General features: G+C 65.1%; 1 protein-coding gene across 2 annotated transcripts; it reads right to left on the reverse strand.

Annotated features, from left to right (window-relative positions):
• Positions 1 to 9,163: 9,163 nt before the first annotated feature.
• On the reverse strand, positions 9,164 to 20,809 carry CLPTM1L (CLPTM1 like). Of its 2 annotated transcripts, XM_047753487.1 has the most exons (17): positions 20,588 to 20,808; positions 20,080 to 20,180; positions 18,922 to 19,111; positions 17,777 to 17,922; positions 16,769 to 16,847; positions 15,350 to 15,467; positions 15,055 to 15,149; positions 14,585 to 14,669; positions 13,721 to 13,824; positions 12,845 to 12,910; positions 12,026 to 12,076; positions 11,377 to 11,459; positions 11,008 to 11,042; positions 10,515 to 10,570; positions 10,397 to 10,441; positions 9,850 to 9,965; positions 9,164 to 9,616 (listed from the first exon to the last, which is right to left on the reverse strand). In XM_047753487.1, exons 1-17 carry the CDS (start codon positions 20,747 to 20,749, stop codon positions 9,532 to 9,534), a joined length of 1,617 nt encoding a protein of 538 aa, XP_047609443.1. In that variant the 5' UTR covers positions 20,750 to 20,808; the 3' UTR covers positions 9,164 to 9,531. The 2 variants fall into 2 exon arrangements, 1 of the variants encoding a protein (XP_047609443.1); XR_007131009.1 differs by lacking the exon at positions 9,164 to 9,616 and having other exon boundaries at positions 9,868 to 9,965; positions 11,008 to 11,074; positions 20,588 to 20,809.
• Positions 20,810 to 21,574: the final 765 nt, after the last annotated feature.

Here is a 21,574-nt window from a genome sequence, read left to right on the forward strand (position 1 = left end):
CCCAGATGCTGCAAGACGTTCAAGTTTGAACTGTAGGAAACGGGAAACCTCGGGGTCTCGGAAGGCTCGGGGGCGGGGGGCGGGGGGAGTGACATACCAGAGTTTGGCAAACACTGAGCGGCTAAAGAAAGGTTAACCTTTCACAAAGTCAAGAGATCTGGCCAGAAATTGCTTTTCTTTGTGGCCGTGGCATTTACACAGGCCTCCGCCTCCCTCCCTTGACCGCGGTGCTGCCCGGCCACCCAGCGGGCTTGGCTGCCCGGCTGGTCACACTTGGGATTGTGGCTGTTTTCCTGGAAGTCCACCCGGTGAGCACCCAAGGACTTTGAGGCTCGCTTATTTCTGCTGATGGAGGATTTGGGGTGGCTTTGGGAAATTTCATTATTTTCCACCTCTAGAAACCAGAGAAATCAGCATGGAGAACAATTTTTTTTTTTTTTAAGAAGAAACAGGGAGCTCCCACCCGTCATGGCGCAGCAGAAACGAATCCGACTAGGAACCATGAGGTTGCAGGTTTGATCCCCGGCCTCGATCAGTGGGTTAAGGATCCGGTGTTGCTGTGAGCTGTGGTGTAGGTCGAAGATGCGGCTCGGATCTGGTGTGGCTGTGGCTGTGGTGTAGGCCAGCGGCTGCATCTCTTGATTAGACCCCTAGCCTGGGAACCTCCTCGTGCCTGAGTGCGGCCCTAAAAAGACAAAAGACAAAAAAAAAAGAAGAAACTGAAGCGGGTGATTGGCCCCCTGTCGACACGACACAGCGGGAGGCTCTCCCAGCTTGGGTGGGAATCTTCACCTCCCGGCGCTCGGCCGCCGCTGCACGTTGGGTTCCTCTTCTCTGGAGCTAGTGATGCTGGTGGTCACGGCAGCGAAAAGCACGGGCACCTTCCTGGGAAAACACGAGGCTTACGAGGCAACACGGCAAGATCCAGTTCTAGACCTTCTGGAAGGCATCGTGCTGGACACCCGGCAGTTTCTAAACAAAAGAGTGGATTCCGTGCTGGAGCCGGATACTGACCGTCGTTTGTCACCGAAGGGGTGAGCAGGGCCCCCCAGTAATACATTAGCCCGACCCTGAGGTGTTTCCAGCAGCGTGTGCGGCGCTTGGACACGGGGGCTCCTCTCGGACGTCATCCCCCCACGAGGCGCTGCAGCAAAACTCAAGAGGGGGACGCTGAGCAAAGGCAGGGACAGGGAGCCCACGGGCTCTCACTGGTGCGCGGGCCTGGGGGCCGGGCCGCTGTCTAAGTAAATGACGAGGCCGCTGGGCCCCGAAGCCAGCCTGTCCTTCTCAGGGCAGCCGTTTCCTCGGGGACGCCGCGGCCAGCTGGTGGCTGGTGCGGGAGGGCCGGCTCTGGGTGGCAGCCTGGGGATGGCAGGGACGAGCCACATGGACTGTGCATCGGATCTGCAGCCAAGACGTGGGGAAGCGTGGGCGGGGTCCAGCCCCGAGCTGGGGAGGTGGGTGGCCAGAGCAGGATCCTGACCGCGCGGGGTGCAGGCAGGGCAGTGCTGGGGCCTGGGGGCCGGACGCTGGGGCCGGGGAGATGGCCCTTGGGCCCCGCCCGGACCCGCCAGATGGACTCCAGCCTCCGCCTCTGTCGCAGCCTCCCCGTCCCTGACCGTGACAAGGACCTTCTGATTGACGTAGGGTCCGCCTCGTCCAGGATTGGCCCTCACCTCAAAACCCCAGCCCTCCCCATCTGCAAAGTCCCTTGTGCCAGGAGGTCACCTTCCCAGGCTCTAGGACGTCACTCCGCCTCAACACTTGGTGCAACAGTGTGGCCAAGGAGAGGCGGTTCTGCCACCAGGGGTCAGTCCCGCATGGCACTGACCCTGGGGCAGCGTGGACAGTGTCAATGTCATTTTGTTACCTGTGTAGACACGTGTGCCCAGCACTGCCATCGGGATCAGAACTGTCCCACCACTTCCCGGACAGCCCCGTATGCCCCCCCACACACCTGTGACCCCTGGTGGCCACCACTCTGCTCTGTGGTGAAAATACATCACCTCAAGATAGTTCCAGAAATGGCGTCACCTGACAGGTCCCCCGTGAGTGGCACTGTTCACTCAGCACAGGGGCGTCTTGGGCACGTCCGTCCCCTTGACCGTGGACAGCCTTCCCGCGGGGACGGGCAGCTATTCACCCACCAGGTCTGTTGGGGCATCTGGGTTTTTCCCGCTTTGGGGCCGTTGCAAGGGCAGCTGCTGGGCCCTGCAGGCCGGATTCTGTACAATGCCATGACTTCATCGCTCAGGACGTGTGCCCAGGAGTCGGGCCACTGGGTCGTGTCATACAGGGCGTGTGCCCGTCTGCAGACCGGCCAGCGACAGGACAGCTCCCGTTCCCCCCTCGCCTGTATTTGCCGGTGTTGCTGTTTTACTGCAGGTGCTCGGTTCTGCTGCGTGCGCGCCGTTTCACTGCAGGTGCTCTGACGGGGTGTGGGCAGGGCAGACACTGGGCCTGAGGCCTTGACTCCAGCAGGGCTGGAGATGCCGGGAGTGGGCGCAGGCTGGACACGGGACCTGCGCTTGGGCCGGGGGAGGAGGTAATGGTGCCAAGAGCACTGCCCTCCACTCGACACCAAGGGCAGACGTGCCAAGGGTTAGGAACAGCATCTAGGAAGTGTTTCCTGGAGAAGCCAAGTGGGGAGGGTCAGACCTCCTCTTGGCAGGGGCAGGGGGGGAGCAGAGGACACAGGAGCCATGGCAGGTGGCAGAACCACCCACAGGAGAGGCTCTGGGTGCGGGGCTGCTCTGCAGAACCTTGGTCTGTCCTGTCTCCGAGCGTCTCTGGGTCCAGGCGATGCTTGCTTTATTACGTCTCCGGGGTGCGTGGTCAGGAGCAGGTGCCAGGACCGCGGGGAGGGGAGCTGTGGGAGTGGGTGTGCATGGTGGGCGTCTGTGCCTGGGGCGTCCTGGAGCGGTGCTGAATTCTCAGAGGGAAAGGCAAACAGCAGAGAGAATGGTCGTTCTTGACGAGGAGGCCCTCAGTTCAGCAGGCAGTTTGCTGCTCGTCAGCTCCTGGCAGCTCTGGGAAGGAGGTAGCAGGGGCGCCACCTCTTCAAGGGGCAGAGGTGGTAGCCTCCTCAAAGTCCCTGATCTCTGGGGGCAGAGCTGACGCTGGGGAGATACAGCACAGCCAGGAGAAAAGGCAGTGAGTTGCGGGGGGCGCCCAGGGTCACGGCGCCCCTGGGTCCCGCCTGCCCAGTGGGCAGCTCCCTGCTTTCTCAGCGGACGAGGCCTTTGCCCCCTCCCCGTGGTGACCTGGGCACTGATCCGGCCTGACCCACTTCCCGTCTCTGTGTACTTTCTCTGCACCTTAACCCACTTTATGAAAACTAATAAAAAGTGCTTAGGCCTGAAAATCCCTCCAAACGGGGCAGTCGGTCCTTTGCACTTCAGCAAACATACACCCTGGCTTTCTGCACCCTTGAAAGTTATTTGATGAAATTTAAGAAAGCCGCAAAGATAAAATTATCCACTCGGATGCCGAAGGGTGGAATTTACTTAGAGAATTAGGCCCTTTAATCGCTCCCGGCCTAGCCCCATCCCGGGTCTCTGGGGGGCCAGGCCCAGCGCTGGAGAAGGTTCCTCCCCAGGGCCACAGGGAGCGTGAGGACTGGGCCAGCAGGGGAGCGAGGACTGCTCTGCCGCCTTCAGCAGGTGGCGGGGAGGGAACTGGCCGGGCTGCGGTCTGCCGGGAGGCGGGAACCAGGTCCCCTGGACTCACCGAATCTGAGGTCAGGATGGAAGGCAGAAGCTGAGGAAACACCTGGGGTCTAGGGCCTTCCAGCGGGCCAGCTGCGGGCCAGGAAGCTCCAGGACCCCCTTGGAAGGGCCCAAGTGGGCGCGTGTCACCTCCGTGCCGCCGGCCCCCACCCCTAAGATAAAATCCATGTGCTGCGCCCCGGGTTAGCTTTGCCGGGCGTCCAGGCTCAGCCGTGTGCATGGACCCGGGGCCACCCTTCTGCTCAGAGAGCCCTGGGTCCTGGCAGACAGGACCAGCTCTAACTCTTCCTGGAAGGGGCCACGGACACGCTTGGCCTCAGGGTCCCCACCCAGTGGTTTTAGTCAAACGTGAGCACAACTGATACCTCCAGACACACGGGAAGACTGAGCACAGAGAGCAGCAGAGACCGACAGCAAGGTGGGGGCACAAGCAGCGACATTCTCACCCCAGGGACCTGTCCTCTGCCCAAGCCCCCGGGCGGGAGGGTGGGTAGGATGGGCAGAGAGCCTCGCGACAGACCAGGAGGCCGAATGAAGACAGATAAAATTAGATAGAACGTCTGAAACGAGTATTACTGAATAATGAGTAATTCCACAAACAAACTGACCCCAAAGGAGAGAAGCAGCCTGTGAAAGCCAGCCCTGACTGCAGCTATGGGACAAGGAGGCCGGGGCCGGGCATGGTCGGGGCAGAGAAGGGGACACGCGGGCGGGCAGGTGGCTGCCGCCTTCCTGCCGTCGAGGGAGCCCAAGGCGCTGTTGGAGCCAGTGCCTCCCACCCCAGGGAGGCAGAAGGCGCCCCCACGCGGGGAGGAGCATCTCGGATGCAGCGGGAGAAGCTGGCCCTCCCCGGACGCCCACGGCCACAGCGGCTCCCGAAGAGCCCACAGGCGACGGGGACAAATGGCCACCCACGGAGAAGAGACATGGAAGGACTTAGCAGCGGCAGGTCCCGAGGGACGCAGCACGAGACGCGCCGGTGTGAGCGCAGGGCAGGCGCCCCCCCCCCGCCCCCGCCGGCGGGGCTCAAGGGGAGCGCGGCCGTGACGCGGCGCTCGAGGGGCCGGTGGGGCCCAGGAGTCCCGAGGGCCTCCCGGCGACATCTGGGGACGGCGGGGGAAGCGCTCCATCCTCCTGGGTTTTCTGAAGCCCAAGGATGGGCCCCACTTCGTCCCTGAGTGTCGGGGGGCCCACCAAGCCAGCGGCCGTCTGGCCCTGGGGTCCCCTTGCCGGGAAGGGCTTAACTCCCGCTGGCATTTTCGGGAGAGACAGGACTCTTGCGGTTCCTCCTGGTGCTCGGGGGTCTATGTCTCTCCAGGGCCGTGTCCCGCGGCCACGCTGCGTGGAGGCCGGTGGTGTGGGACGGCGAATTCTCTCCTCCCGTCCGTCTGGCCGGAGGCTTATTCTTTTTGTGCTTGGTCTCAAAGAACAAGCTCTCTGGTTCACGAATGTTCTGCAGCATCTGTCTCTTTCCCGTCACCGGTTTTTGCTCTGACTCGTAGTATGTTCCTGTAGGGACGTTGGGTTTCATCTGCGTCTTAGTTTCTCCAGGCGGAAGCGGAGGACGTGGAAGCCTTGTTCTGCTGCCGATTTCATGCCATGAACTCCCGTTAAGGCGCGGCTCACGCTCTGCCTCCGTCTCGCCGTCAAAGTGCCACACACTTGGATGGTTTGTTTTCCTTTTCATTCAGTTCAAAACACCTTCTAATTTCCCTTTTGGTTTCCGCTTTGATCCACGGCTTATTTCAAAGCGTGACATTTAATTTCCAAATAGTTGGAGATTTTCCCAGATCTCCGTTAATGATTTCTAACTTAAGTCCCCTGGGGCTAAAGGACACAAGTCATGTGACTTAAGCACGTTAACGCTGGTTAGGCTGGTTTTATGGCCCAGAGTGTTTTCTTTTTGTTCCTTTTTTTCTTTTTTCTTTTTAAGGGCCAACCTGCGGCATATGGAGCTATGCCTGCCGGCCTGCGCCACAGCCACAGCAACGCAGGATGCGAGCCGCGTCTGCGACCTACACCACAGCTCACGGCAACGCCGGACCCTTAACCCACCGAGTGAAGCCAGGGATCGAACCCGTGTCCTCCTGGTTCCTCGCCGGATCCGTTAACCACCGCGCCACAATGGGAACTCCCGGGACATTTTCTTGGTAAATATGCTACATGCTGCTGGAAAGAACGTGCACACCTCCGCGGTCACGCAGAGCGGCTGCTCCGGTCTCCTGCGTTCCTCCAGGCATCTCCCGGTACCTTGGCCGTCGTTACCCAGAACGGCAGGATCCCCTGCAACGGCGCGTCTCACTCTGTGTGCTGGCATTCCCAAATGCTTCTGCGCAGCGTATTTTAAAGCGCTGGTGTTGGGCACATAAACATTTAGGATTGTTGTATTCTTTTGATGAACTGATGCTTTTATTTATTTTGCTTTTTAGGGCTGCACCTGCAACATATGGAAGTTCCCAGGCTAGGGGTCTAATCGGAGCTGCAGCTGCCGGCCTACACCACAGCCACAGCAACGCCGGATCCTTAACCCACTGAGGAAGGCCAGGGATCGAACCCGCATCCTCATGGGTGCTCGTCAGATTCGTCTCCGTTGAGCCATGATGGGAACTGCCGCCGATGCTTTTATTTTTACGAGAAGACTATTTCTTGGTAGTATTACTGAAGCATACTTTTCCTGAGGTTAACATGGAGGCGCTCCCGTCGTGGTGCAGAGGAAACAAATCTGACGAGCATCCATGAGGATGCAGGTTCGATCCCTGGCCTCGCTCAGTGGGTTAAGGATCCGGCGTTGCCGTCAGCTGTGCTGTAGGTCGAAGATGCAGCTCCGACTAGACCCCTAGCCTGGGAACCTCCGTATGCCGCAGGCGCGGCCCTGAAAAGACAAAACGAACCCCCTGCCTTTTCGTTGGAGGGTTTAATCCGTTTACATCTGAGGCGATGACCGACGTGGTTGAGTCTGACTTGCCGCAGGTGCCCCCCGCTTCTCCCTCCGTATTGCTCCGCCTGCTCCCGCACCAAGGCCTTTGTCTCCCTCACCGATTGTGGGCTTGCCGGTTGCCGTCAGGTTTGCGGTCTGTCTGTAGCCCATCCCAGCCCCCTGGAAGCACACCCCGTGTGAGGGGCTCCGTGGCTCCCCGGCTGCCCTGGGCCGTCACACACGTTGCTGCTACGTGAGAGCAACCCCACAAACGCTCTGAATATTTTAGCTTTACGTGGTTTGTTGTTTGGACAGTTTAACACGCCTGTCCCGACCTACCCGGTGCCGTCTCCACTGCCTGCCTTCCTCTGTGCAGAGCGGATTCCGTCCGCTGCCGAGGGCTCCCTTTAGCATTTCTCGGAGCGGGTTTGCTGGGATGAGCTCAGTGTTTGTAACGCCCCTAATTTCTCAGCGTACTCCGATGTAAACTCTCGCCGGCTGAAGAATTCTCGGCAGCACCTCTTCTAGAACGTGGGTGGCGCGTGTTGAGGGCGAAGGTGGAAGCCCACGTTTGTCCTGCTGCTTCCAGCTAGAGGAGCACGCCTGCCGGGCGTGGAGCCCTGGCCACGGCCAGCTGAACGCCCGCTCCAAGGCTCCTGGCCAACGGCAGGGTGTGCACCTCTGCCTGAGGATCTGTCTCTCAGAGCCTTTGAGGCCCAACCTAAGAATGACCAGCCCCACTTTGAAACTGGCAGCGATGCAGCCGTGAAGTTACGAGAATCAAGGATGCTCCCGAGAAAACCCATCGGCCAGCATCTCGTCCAGCCGGGAGACTCCTGACAGGTCCGGTGGCTCCCCCTCAGGATGTGACCCTTGCAGCAACACGGGCAGCCAGCGGGCAGGATGGTGCCAGAGGGCGGGCCCTCAGACCAGTGACCTCCTCCTTAAAACACTGCCCCTCTGGGAGCGTGAGCCCAGAGGGCGGATCAAGAATCAGAACAGAACATCCAGTCCTGGAGTTCCCGTTGTGGCGCAGCGGAAACGAACCCGACTAGTATCCATGAAGATGTGGGTTTGATCCCTGGCCTTGCTCAGTGGTTGGGATCCGGTGTTGCCGTGAGCTGTGGTGTAGGTCGCAGATGCGGCTCGGATCCTGCGTTGCTGTGGCTGTGGTGTAGGCCAGTGGCTGCAGCTCCAATTACAGCCCCAGCCTGGGAACCTCCATGTGCCACAGGTGCGGCCCTAAAAAGGAAAAAAAAAAAAAAAAAAAAAGAACATGCAGTCCTGAAGCCAGAGGGGACTTTTAAATTCTCACCATCTATTTACGCTTCCATTTATCTTCAAAAAGGAAACAGGTACACACAGTCACAGCTTCAGAGAACCACCTGGACTCACTCCCGAGTCGTACCGAGGAACAGCTCTCTTGAAAGGATGGGACCTCAGGCCTCAGGAGAGGCCACGGGTAACGTCATCTGCAGCCTGCAGGCCCCTCGCCGCTCACGCACGACCAGGGGCTGCGGAGCGTGGGTCGCTGGCCTGCCCGCCGCAGCCCTCTGCCTCTTTGGCGGCCCCTCAGCTGAAATGAAGAGCCGGCCGTCTTGGTGAGCAGTCCTCCCAAGCGCACTTCATTCTGAAACCGAAGGGGCGTCGGCGCACACCTGCACCTGCAGAGACCGTCCTTACGCTTCTGAGCGAAGCAGTGGGTTCGACAGGCAGTCATTCTCAGGGAGCTGGGCTGCAGGCCCGAGAGCCCCCGGCCCGGCCCGGCCCCGGGAGACCGCACGGCCCGACCTCGGAGCAGGTTGAGCCCCTGGGGTGCCGCCAGGGCTCGGTCCCGGGTGAGGGGCAGAATCTTCCTGCCCCACATGTCTCTGGCCAGGGCCTCGCCCGTCCTGCTCACTGGGGTCCCCGAGGCCCCGGGCCCGCCACCCTCGCCCGAGCCTTCCCTGCAGCTGGAGCAGAGGCTCTGGGCGGCGGGTGGGGCTCTGACCGCAGGGGGACCTGAGATGTTCCCTCAGGCGGGGCGAGGCTCCCCGCCCGCGGCCCCCACTGCGGTTCTCGGTCTGGCCTGCGGGCAGGGGCGGGTTGGACGTGTGCAAAGGACCTGCCGCCCGGGCTCCCGCCTGTCCGGGGGCGGGGGGGGGGGGCCCTGAGGACCATCTGGAGGCCACGGCCCAGGGCGGCAGCGCTGAGGAAGAACCTCGTCTGTTTGAAAGACTCGACTTGGGGCCCTGAGGCTGCCCCCCCACCCCTCCACGGCCAGAGCAGGTTCCGGGAGCTAATCCCCTGAACCCGGCCCCTCCGCCCCTTGGCGCTGGGCTGCGGCGTTTCTCTAGTGGATCCCCAGCCACCTGCTCCCGGGAGAGTGGGTCGGGGGCTTCCGAGCCTGAGCCAAGGGCCTGGAGAGGGGCCCCCGCGTGCTCCTCCCAGCAGACACGGAGACAAAGCCCGCCAAGGCCGCCAACGGGGAAAGCGCAAGTGTCTGAAACCGGCACGTCGTCCCAGGCCGGGAAACCCGTTACAGCCGGAGAAATTTATTTTAAAATAGAAACGTACATACATTAAGCTTTAAAATTGTCAAATTTTAAACAAAAAGGAAAAAAGCCGCGTGACCCCAGAGTCTACACGGAACGGACTCAGAGGCGTCGGACTTTCCTTCGAGGGGCACTTTTAGACGCCGTGACACGGGTCCTGTGGGCGAGGCCCCCGCGCCCGCAACGCCTCCTGATCCCGATCACGGCGCGAGGGGACCGGGGGCGCGAGGGGCCTCCCGAGGTTTTGGCAACGCAGAGGATGGGACGCCCGGAAGTTCCACCAAAGTGTCCAAAATACTCGGTCGACACGCGAGGCTCCGCCAGGCGGCCACGAGCAGCGCCAGTGGGGCGCTCAGTCTGTGTGGGGCTTCCGCGGGGGGCTCTCCTCGTACGACTCCCCGAACTCGTTCACCCTGCTCTTATCCACGGGATAAAGCCTGCGAGGAGACCGCGCGGGGTCAGCCTGGCCGGTCTGCAGGGAGGACACGCGTGTCCCAGGAACTCCGTGTCGAGACCGCGAGACCGGGCGGAGGCGCGCGGGGGATTTTAACAGTCAGGCCGGAGCCCCGACCCCGGGCCACGCGCCTCAGGAGACGGTGCCGGCGGGGGCGCCCCGACCCCGAGGGCGGGCAGGTCCCGGGTGGCCCCGCCCTGCCCGAGCCGCGCTCACCATCGCTGGTACAGGTACACGAGAAACACCACGTCGTCCCTGAAGCAGGCCAGCCGGTGGGAGGTGGGCATGGTGATGACGAAGGCGAACACGTCGTCAATGAAGGTGTTGAAGGCCTGCGGGCGGCGGTGGGCGTGAGGCCGGGGCCCCTGGGCCGGCGGGCCCCACGGAGCCCCGCCCGGAGCGGGGAGCCACCCAGGCTGCTGGTGCCCCGGCCCCACGGCCCGGCACCCTGCCCGCTGGCCACGGCCGCTCAGCTGGGGAGACCGAGGGACATTTTGACTGTGTCCCAACCCCCAGCACCGGCGCTGACGCACGGCCAGGTCCGTGTGCGGACGCCCTGGGGGGCCACGTGGTCCCAGCCCCTGTGCAGGGATGGCCTTGGCGGCCTGGGCCCGGAATCGGCCCCCCAGACGCCGGCCTCTGCATTGAGAGCATCCCTGCTCCGGCGCACGCTGCCGAGAAGCCTGGCTGGGACTGAGGCCGTCTCCTGCCTCAGAGACAGAGGCCCGACGGCACAGACGCGCCGACGCAGCGGGAGGCTGACCTTGTAGGTGAAGGCTTTCCAGGGCAGGTGCGCCACCGACTTCATCTGCGGGGAGATGGGCACGTGAGCGGCCGGGCAGCTCAGGGACGCGGGGGCGGCGGGACGGGGTGCGTCTTACCTTGTAGTTCACGAAGAGCTGGGGCAGCATGAACAGGAAGCCGAACGCGTAGACCCCTGAGGAAGTGGTCAGGCGTGGGAATGCGGTCCTCATGCCCGTCCCTCGGGGCACCGGGACCGCCTGGCCCCCCACGCCCAGGAGCGCCACCCTTCAGCTGACCACCCGCCTCCGCTGTGGGCAGAGCGAACACCACGGGCTGTGAGATGCAGCCCCAGCCCCACGCCAGGCGGACACAGCAGCCAAGGGCCTATCCCCGTGCTGCCCATGCGCAGAGCAGGGCATGGTGGTCGGGACCTGCCCTGCCAGTGGACAGGCCCCTGAGGACGCTCAGGCTGGGGCTGGGGCCCTGGTGCACCCTCGGGCAGCGTGCACAGTCCACTGCCCACACCCAGCTCTTGCCCGGAGAGAGCACATGGGACGCAGGCGGGGCAGCTGGCCTCCCCCGGGCTCCCCAGCCGTGTGGCCTGCCGCCAAGGCTGTTGCTGAGACTCACCGTTGACGAAGCTGTTGATGAGCCAGGAGTACCAGCTGCAAGACAGCAGAGCAGGGGCTGGGGGCAGCTGGCCCCCCACCGCCCAGTCTGTGTTAGTCCAAGCCCCCACCTCGCACACCCACACGCCCTCTGGAGTCCCCAGGCCTGCCTCGAGGCCATGGGCCGGCCAGGGCTGACCTGCAGGAACGGTGGCCATGGCCCCACTGCCTGCCCCATCCCAGTGCCGTGGGGGACACCCAGGCCTCAGGAGACCAGGACGAGGGAACAGCGCGTGTCCGTCCCGGGCCCGCTGCAGGAGTGCTGGGGCCCCGCGGGGACGAGGCTGGGCGCCCGGGACCCACGCTGGCAGGCAGCGGGGGGACGTCCCACCTTTTGTACTTGACGTTAAGCAGGGAGTAGACGGCGCCTCCGACGCACAGCGGGTAGAGGAGGTAGGACAAGAGCGTCATGGCCTGCGGAGCAGAGGCTGGTTGGATGCCGCCCGCCCGGGCCCGGCCCCTGCCCTCACGGCGCTTGCGGCCAGGGCAGCGCGCCGGTGCGCGGGGCACCGTGACTGCACGCGTCTAGACCTCGGGGTGCCTGCGGCGAGGACCGGACACTGCAGGGACGTGTCAGGCCCTCCTGAAAAGCAGCCGACCCTCGGAGAGCGCCGAGGAGCCCCAAGAAAGGCTGCGGGCCGCAGCACGCCCGCCCGCCCGCCCTCCGACCAAGGCGGTGTCTGCTCTCAGCTGAACTGTGCTAAATCCGCACGAGGGCTGGGATGCAGCTTGATGCCCGTTACAGCGGGAAACGAAAGCTTCCCCCGCAGGACACAGGTGCTCCCTCAAACCGCAGTCCGTGGCTGCCCCGCATCTCGGGACCGAGACTCCGCCCGCGCCCCCACGGCCACCCACAGGCCCAGAGACAGGCGCCCCCGGCCCCCTTCCCGGGGCAGGCCCAGGGCAGACACGGGCCCAGCTCCCAGGAGGCGGCTTCCCCGTGGGACGCGCCGCCAGGCCCGGGCCCGCTAGCCGCTCACCTGCGTGTCGTACTCCTCCGTCTTCCTCTCGGATTCACTGGACGAGCCGAACTGAAACGAGATCCAACACCAGCACGTCCCGAGCAGACCAGGAGGGACGGGGCGCGGCGCGGCGGACGTGGTGGCTCGCCTGCCCTTCAGAGCCGGAGGCAGAGGCACCGACGCGCAGGCCGGCACCGCGGGCCCCAGGCAGAAGCAGGCCCCGCTGCCCGGCTCCAGTCCTCGCGCAGCTCCCCGCTCCCCTGGTTTCTGCAGTGAAGACGCTGCTGCGGGGCCCCGCGGGTGGACGCGGGGCCGACTCAGGACAAACCGCATCCCGGGCCTGAGGAACCCCGAGGTTCCTTGGCTGAGGCCACCACACGGCACAGGAGCTTCCAACTGCGAGCCTCGCGCTGACGCCCACCCCGCAGCGGCTCTCTGGGAACCTGGGTGAGCTGCCCTCTCACCCCCGAGGACTGCGGGAGCGCAGGGAGGCTCGGACGCCCAACGGCGTCCTGTCTCGTCACGGAGGTGGGGGCACTGCCCAGGGGCGCCGTGCTGGGTCTGCGATGGGGCCCTGGGTGAACCAGAGCCCAGGAAGCCTGTGGGCAGAACACTGACCCCCACCTGCCCCCAGGTGCTGCTGCGTCTCCCCCCTGGTCTGTGGGCGCGAAGCTGCTCTCTGGGCCGGGCGGTTGGCAGCGTGACCAGGGGACAGTCAGCAGCCTTCACCACCGCCTGTGTCCGACTGGGAAATGCCATCGCCAGTCACCGCGGCTGAGGCGGGAGGCGGGAGGCAGGCGGGGTGGCGGGTCCCTGAAAGGACGCCGGGGGCCCTACCTGAAAGGCGGGCCTCAGGCCTCTCCAAACCACGCTCATCTTCAAGGCCTTCTTCACCTTCCACAGCTGAGGGGAGACGAGAAAGCCACTCTCGAGGCCCCCGGGTCAGAGGAGCCTGACCCACTCCTCAGACGTGACGGCCCCCAGCACCTCCTGCTCGGGCCCTGGGGCACCCCGGGTCCTGCCCGATATTCTCATGCTCACAGCGGGACCGGCCTCCAGCCCCAACCCACCAGCTCTCCCCCAGCCGCGCAGACTGACCGCCTCTGGGCACCAGCGAGACACTAGCCACTGGGCCAAGCCCAGCTCGCCTGCTCCAGCCAGCTCGCCCCACCTGCCCAGCTCCAAATTCACTCCCCGCCCTCTCCCCACCACTGGGAGGCCCGAGCCCCATGTCCCGCCATCAGGGCCTCTCCAGGACTGACCCTTACATGTCTACACGGTGGCTTGCATGCAGGGCCCTCGCCAGCACTGCCCCACTGGCAGCCACGGGAGCTGGTGCCTGCGGTGGCCTCAGAACGTGGCCACAGCTGAAGGAGGCGCTGGGACCCTGGAGGGGACGCCCTGGTGGGGTGCCCTGGCCCGCCACCCTCTGCTGTCCCTGGGGCAGACGCTTGTGCTTCACGCAGCACCCGGGGCAGGGGAGCTGCGAGGGAGCCCCTGTGGCGCCCACGGACGGGTGCGACAAGCTCCAGTGCTCGTGTCTCACGAGGAGAAACACGGGCCAGTGGGGGCTCTGCTCAGGAAACCGCGGCAACTGCGCCCCCGCCTACTGCCGGTCACTCCTTGGCCAAGGCCCTGGGCTCCGGCTGCACCGGGCACTTGGGCCCCAGGACAGTGGCACAGGACTCAGACCAGCGCCCGGGGGTGCCTCACCTCGATGGCGGCCCCGATGCCCGCGGGGACCAGCACCAGCAGGCTCGTCTGCTCGTCCAGCAGGAACAGGAAGATGACCACGGTGCTGAAGCAGCGCCAGAGCACTGCGGGCGGGCGGAGGGGACCGTGCTGAGCCGGGGGTCACCCCGCTGCGCCCACGCATGCACACGCACGCCCACGCTCCCTCGACCGCTTCGCCCCCTGCACCCACCGCAGAGGAAGAGCGGACCACACGTGACCCCAGGAGACGCGGGCTGACTGTGAGAGGCCAGGGACCGGCAGCGCCGGCTGGGAGCACACGCCAGCTACCCCTACAAACCCGCAGTGTGCAGGAAGCGCCGAGGAACCCGGGTCCTGGCAGGTCTCGCCAGGCCTGCTTCCTGCCTCCACACTAAGCCCGTGGTGCCCGTGCTGGGCTGTCCCTCCAGGTCGTGCTTCAGGAGACGGCACAGCGCGAGAGCAGAGCAGTGGGCCAAGGGCTTGGGCCCCAGGACCCACAAAGCTTGCTCGCGCCATGGCCTGGGAGGGCCGGAGGCGGGAGCAGGAAGCCGGCGGTCAGGACCGGAGACCCTGAGCCACAGCCGACGTGGGGCTGCCCACGATCCCAGACCAGCCGCTCGGGGTCACGTCCCAGGGAGGGAACGAGCTGCCTCTCGCTGGAGACCCGGCTTGGCGGCCAAGAAGACCGTGAACGGACCCCTGTCGTTGTCACTCAAGCAGGGCCCCCTGCCTCCCTTGGTCACCGGCTGACTCGGCCCGCACGACCCCAGACTGGCGCCCTCCCGGCTGCTGTGACGCCCACCTAAATGGCCCCCCCGAGAGCCGCGCGTGCCGGGCCGAGGGCGGGCGTGGCCTGGGCGCTACCTGCTTTGGTGGACATGCCAATCATGGTCTTCTTTCTCTTCCAGAAGCTGATGTCGTTTTTAAACGCCAGGAAATCAAAAAGCAGCTGGAGAGAAGACAGGACAGCCGTGAGCCCCTCGAGCGGTCCCCGCCCCACACGGGCGCGCCTGGGCTCCTTCCTGAGACACTGACCCTCCAGGAAGACCCCCGCCCCCCAGCCCTGGGGCGTCCTGCGGCTCGGTACTCCCACCTCCTGCCCCGCGGGGTCTGACGGGGTCCCCCTGGCAGGACTGGCCCGTGACCCTCAGGACGGCCGCAGACCCACACGAGCCAGTGCCTCTCCTGCCAGGTCACCCACTGACTCCACACGGGCTGTGGATTCTCGTTCCTGAGCGGCCTCCGAAGCCGCAGACAAGGCCCCGGGCCCCGCGGCCGGTCGGTGCGCGAGGCGCAGACCCGCGTCCTGAGCCGGGAAGGCCGGGACCACTCACGTGGAACGCGGCCACGAAGAAGGTCAGCGCCAGGAAGTACAGGTTGGTGTCCACGAAAATGCCCTTCACCTCGTCAGCGTCCTTCTCCGAAAAGCCTGGGAAGGAAGAGCCCGAGTGAAGCGGGCGGCCGGAGGCCACACCTGGGGGCCGGGCGGGGTGGCGACCCGCTGGCAGGAAGAGCCCCGACCCCACCGAGGCCCGCGGGCAGGGCCTCGAGCTCAGATGACGCGGAAGCCGGGCTCGGGGCTCCCGGGCTGCAACCATGTGAAGGAACCGCCGCATCCCGCGGCCTCACCGAGCTGCTGCAGCGAGTACACGGCATCCTGCATGTGGATCCAGAAGCGCAGCCGCCCCAGCGAGATCTTGTCGTAGGACACCGTGAGCGGCAGCTCGGCGGTGGAGCGGTTGATGACCTGGCGGGAGGGCGGCCGTGAGGGCCGCGCCCCCGCCGCTGCCCACCCTGTGCCACGCCACACACGCAGGTGGCACAGCCTCCTCCCAGCTCTGCAGCACCACAGCCCACGCGACCACAGCTGCTCTGCTCGGACCCGCGGCCGAGTCTCCCCGCCCTGGGCCCCCAGCTTTCCTCTCAGAACCAGGGGCCTCCTCTTCCAGGAAGCCCTCACAGCTGTCCTCCGCCCCGTCACCCAGACACTACGCGCCGCTGGTGACCACCGCCCCGTGAGCTGCTGCTTCCTGGTCACGCGTGGCACTGCTGGCAGGTGCGGGGGACCCACCGAGCAGGGACACTGAGAGGAGGCCACCCTGGGGAGAGCGGGATGAGGCGGTCACCCTTGCTGGGGACAGCTGGAGCTTCAGGGACCGCTGGCACCTGAATTAACGCGCATGTGTGTGGGGGGGGTCCTCCCTCACGCACGAGGGCCGCACCCCGTGGCACCGCATGAGGCTGTGCCCTGACTCGCCAGCCCTGCCTCAACACCAAGACCCTCACGACAAAGAGCCACTGGTGTGAACACGGCAAACAGCCGTGCCAGGATCAACCTGACACCGGGCCCAGAGGTCAGGCTGCCCCCTGCGCCAGCACGCTGGCCTTGGCTGGTGGTCGGCCAGCCAAGCTTGTCCACGGGGCCCCCTGTCACCCCAGAGGCCTCAGCGAGCCTCTTCACGGCCGTCCTCCCAAAAAGCGGCTCCAGGTGGGACGGGGCAGCAGAGCAAGCGAGCCAGAAAGCAGCTGCCTGCTCAACTCGACAACGGCGCTCTTCTCATCTGGCCTGGGAAGAACCCCGTCCCACGGGCTCAGCAAACCCGCGTGGCCGGCCGGGGGGCTGCAGCTCAGCCAGGCCCATCTCTCCTCTCGGCCCCCGGGGTCCCGAGCGGGTCAGCAGAACCCGGTGCGGCTGAGCTCCGCCCGCAGCACGGGACCGCAGCCCTGACCCTAAACAAGCCGGTTCCCCGCCAGCGCGCGCTCTCGAGGTGCTCAGCACGGCGCCCGCCAGCTACGCGACGAGAGCTGTCAACCACCGCTGCCACCGGCCGCGGTCAGCCCGAGACGCGCGGCCGTGCCTGGGCCGGAAACGTGGGGTCCGAGGGAAGGACGCCCACCAGCTGCGGCCCGACAGGCAGCCTTCCGGGAGCTCGGCCGGCCGCCGTCCCGGAGCAGGGTCTCTCCAGAGCGCGGGGGCAGCGAGGCGGGCGGGAGGCGGGCCCGGAGCCCGGGCGGCCGAGTCCGAGGCTCGTTCCGAAGCTCACTCACCATGAGGTCCTTCACGCGGTTGCTGAGCTGGTCGATGAACAGGATGGGCAGGTAGTGCACCGTCTTCCCCAACTGGATCCTGGGGGTCAGGTTCAAGGCCACCATGAGGCCCTGCGTCTCCGGGACCCGAGGCGGCCCGGGTTTGCTGGGTTTATGCACCCCTGTCCTCCCCCCACCCCCCGCCCCGGGCACCTCCAGCAGCTTCTGGTCACGACAGGCCCAGGGGCCAGAGGGGTCGCGGCCCCGCACGGCTGCAGCCGGAAGGAGGTGGCTGAGGAAGCGGGACCCGGGCACAGAGCAGACACCACCCGGGACGCAAAGGACAGCAAGGGGCCGTCTGAGCGCCGACGTGAGCCGTGTGTGATGGGCGAGAAGAGAACTAGGGAGCCGGCCGCCTGCCACGACTGGGGGGCTTGCCCCGCTTCTCACGCTTTCAATGTGCCGACACATCCCGTCCTCAAAACCAGGACTTGGACTTCACAAAAGGAGAAGCCACTCGACAGCCCTCGACAGTGATGGGGGACAGCCCTACGGTGACCGTTTCTAGGTGCTGAGTGGCGACCCGGGAGAAGTGGCACCTCGGACGCGGGTGACCCACAGCAGTGCTCCTGACGGCAAGGGACAGTGACGGAGCGACCCGACAATCCCTCTCTAAGCACACGTGACAGAGGCGGAGCTCACAGGAGGGACAGGGGACGAACCCTCGAGGGTGCAAAGCGTCTCATCAAGGCTCCGTTTCCCCCCTTTCCCGAGAGCCTGCCATTCCCTCCTTGCCTCCCGCCCCACCCCGCGTCTGGGGCAGCCGCCATCAGCAAGACCCCAGGCAGGAGGGAGAGGCGGGGGGCGCCCCAGGCCCCTCATGGCAGAGGGGGTGCAGGAGTGGCCGGTCTGCTTTGGGATCCCCCACCCCTTCGGCGCCCCCGGGCCGTCGGCTCAGGGAGGGCGCGTGCCCCTCGGTGCCCTCCCGCCACCCGGTCCTCAGCGGGGCGGCCAGACGGCGGCACGTACATCTTCATGTAGCGGTGCACGTCGGCGGGCAGGGCGGCCCCGTCGAAGACGAAGTCATCCACCATCACGTTCAGGGTCAGCCTCGGCCTCCAGTGAGAGACGGGCTCGTCCAGCACATTCGACGGCCTCTTCTCGGCCTCGACCTGCTGCTGACGGGAGGGATGACTGAGACGGAGACGCCCAGGCTGGCCAGGGCGCCGCTGCGCAGGCCCCAGGCAGGGCGGTGGCATCTTCACCCGGGCACTGCCCAGGAGCCCAGGGCATCAGGGGCCCCTGTGGCTGCCGGTTCCCCGACTCGCCGGCCCTCACTGCCTTCTCTGGGCAGCAGCCGAAGGGGAGCTGCTCCAGCTGCTAAATTTTGCAAAGGGTGTCGATGAGTCCACTTCCTCCCTGGAGCCACAGTCTGGCCACAGAGTTTATACTAAAACCGGCTCCCAGCCAAGGGACCGCTAACGATGACTCAGCACCAGTGTGTCCCAGACAGCGCTTCCACCCTTCGCACCGGCCGCTGACTCCCCAGGAAGGCCCGGGAGGCAGGGTCGTGTGGTCCTGAGGGAAAGGGAGCCGAGGGCTCTGAGGACACACGCGCACGGCAGCTTCTCAGACCTGGGAGCAACCTCGGCCTCCACGCAAGCCAGACCCAGACCCAGACCCAGACCCAGACCCCCGCTGCTCCGGTGGCGGCTTCACTTCCGCTTACGCCACCGCCAGCCTTTCTCGGGGTGCATTTCTCCGGGTGTACGAGACACAGTTTGCACACCGCCTTTTTCATGATCTTGAGTTACGTTCTCAGTATAAATATCCGAGCATCGCCCTGCCCACACCTCGCGCGGCACCCCAGCCCCAAGTTCTAACTGCAGCTACGTCTGCGGAAGGGGCAGCCCTGCACCCATGGGGGGTGGGGGGAGACACGGGCTCCCTCGGGGCTGAGGGGCCCCCGTGGCTGGAGAGCAATCTGGGAGAGAAAGCCACTGGACTACTTAAAGTGCACGTCGCTGCTCTGCCATGAAACTCATCTGCAGCCCCGAGCAGGCGCTGAGCTGAAAGTTGTTAGGGTAACACGACACGGCCTCACTTTCCAGAGTCTGTCCCGCGGCAAACGCAGACCCGCGTGCGAAGGCCCGTGCTTGGCCGCCCACACTCACCTGCGTGGCAGACTCGCCCGTGAGCAGATTGACCTCCTCCGGTTTGGGGACCATGTATGTGGTGAGCGGGCTCACCAGGTGCACCTGCTTGCCGTCGCGCCAGGGCAGGATGCCTGCGTGGTGGAGGAAGACGTAGGCGTACAGCGTCCCATTGTTCCTGGTTTTCTTGGGGACAGAGACATTGACGGTCCTGAAACGAGACCAAGAACAACGTCAATCGGGTGTGTGTGTGTGTGTGTGTGTCTGTGTTGTGCTATATGTGTGCACAAGGCGGAGACCCCTGAGTACGTGTGTACACGCGGTTTCAAACCACAACCAACTTTAGCTCAGAAGCGCTAGAAACGAAACCCACCTGCCCAGGCGTTGGGGAAGCCCAGGCAAACACGCTTACAGAGCACACTCTGAAGGCACGAGCAGCTCTGCCCCAAAGCTGAAGAGCCTGCATTTCCTTCCTGTTTCTGGCACTGAGGTGACAAGGGCGTGTGTGTCCCGCCTGCCTGCACCCCCGCCCCCGCGGCACCGGGCCAAGGTGGGCACACATTCGGATCACAGGCCTCGTGTTCGCTCCGATGCGGCCCCAACAGTGAGGAGGGAAGAGGAGGGCTCCTGACGCACACCTTGTTTTTAAAATTATACTTGTTGAAATTCAAACCGGAACCCTTTCTTGACTACAACCTTAGAAAGTTACTTTACGCACTTGAACATCTACACTGCGCAATCTGCTGTGCTGTGAGGTTTCATTTCCTCATGACTTCCTGCTAAATTCTCCTTCTTTCCCCCTTTCCCTTACAGGTGACCCAGCTAAACCACCTGGACCAGGAAGGGGCAGCTGTCTGCTGCGGGACACTGCAGGAGCTCTGTTCTCCCCGTGCTCCCCACAACCTCCTACTCCTTTGGAAACTCCCTGGCGGCACCGTGGCCCACAGCTGTCAGATGCTGGGCAGGCTGCTTCCTAAATGACAAAGTTGTCACCAGCTCCTTTCAAGTAACCAAAGTCTGCTTCTTCAGGGACCACGCCCGCCTGCAATTACGATGCTCTGGTTGGCGGGACACGCAAGTAGTGCCACTTCTCCAAGCAACCCAGGCACCTGCAGCACGCTGACTTCCCACAACCTTGACACCGGGGCCGCTCGCCCGTCGCCCTGTCCACACTCGTACCTTTCGAATTTGGACTCCACGTCAAAGTCCTCCACGCTCAAGACCAGATCCACGTGGTTCTCGGCGCCCAGGCTGGACCGCGTGGTGGTGTACACACTGAGCTGGAAGAGGTGTCAAGACAAGCCAGCTGGGCGAGGCCCCTGGCAGGAAGTACACACGGGGAGCCTGACTCAGGGAGGGAAAGTGACCGCCTATGAAGGGAAAGGTGCAGCCTTGCTCCTCAAGGGACAGAACCCCGACCTGAGACAGGATGGCACTGCTGCAAAGACAGGCCTGCTGCAAAGGGACTTCGCTAAAGCCTGAGGCAGGCCGGCCCAGGGGGCAGGGTGCTCGGACTCCGGGCATCTGGTGATGGAGTGGGGCGGGCACAGGGGCCAGCGTGCGGGCAGGGGCTTTAGGATAGGGACGTGGGGAGGAGAGGCCCCAGCCCAGCCCGGGTCAGGTTCAGGTGCTAAGGGCCCCGCCCCGCCCTGAGGTCAGAGCTCAGGTGCGGAGGCCCCGCGCTCACCTGCAGCTTGGGCCTCCGTGCCAGGTAGGGCTGGATGCAGTTTCCGTCGCCGGAGCACGGGCGGGTGTAGACGATGCCGTACATGACCCAGCAGGTGTGCACCACGTACACCACGAACACGCCCACGACCAGGCTGGTGAAGGAGCTGCGGCCGCTCCACATCGCGCCGCCGCCCGGCCCGGCCCGGCCCAGCGCGGCCCGCCTCGCAGCCCTGCCAGACGCTCTGGCCGCCGCCGCTCACGCGAGAGCCGCAGCGCGCCGCCGCCACCGCCGGGGAACGAACGCGCCGCGCGCCGCGGGCCGCCGGCCGCCCCGCATGCTCCCGCCGCAGCCGCCGACCTGTCGCCGCGGGATTCGCCGCCCGAGCCGCTTCCGGGCCCCGAGCGGCCCGCCGGAAGTGGGCGCGCCGCGCGGCCCCCTGGGAAACGTAGTCCGGCCGCCGCGCACGCGCGCACGGCTGCGTCAAGGGCGCGGCGTGACGTCACTCGCCCGCGCCGTCCTCCGCGCGGCGCTCGGGCCCTGGGGCTTCGGCGGATGCTGGGGGACGTTTAGGGGCGCTGAGCGGGCGCGGGGTGCCGAGCCGGGCCACTCCCGGAGCTCCAGGCTCCCCAGCGTAGCGCCGTCTCCACGCGGGAAGCCGGCGGGACCCTCGGCCCCGGCGCCGATCAGCGAGGCGGCGTGTGAACGCCGAGGAGCCGGGCTGGAGGCCGTGGTGTGGTGCGCTGTTCTCAGCCTAAGTCTGGAATTATGTCAGAATGAAGAGTTAAGGAGAAAAGAAATAGTCACATCAGACCCCAAAAGCCGCGGCCTTTTCTCGTTGATGTTCGTTGTCCTTCAGTATAAACCCCATAGGGGGCGCCTTTGAGAAGAGCACGTTTCTCAGGGCGAGGCCGAGGCCCTGCGGCGCCTCCCTGGGCCTCACCCTCCCCCGGGAGCGCCCGTCAGAGCCCGCCATCCCCGGAGGGGAGCTCCTTCCCCCCTTGCAGG

The sequence above is a fragment of the Phacochoerus africanus genome, chromosome 1 (genome assembly GCF_016906955.1).
Source record: "Phacochoerus africanus isolate WHEZ1 chromosome 1, ROS_Pafr_v1, whole genome shotgun sequence".
NCBI lineage: Eukaryota > Metazoa > Chordata > Mammalia > Artiodactyla > Suidae > Phacochoerus > Phacochoerus africanus.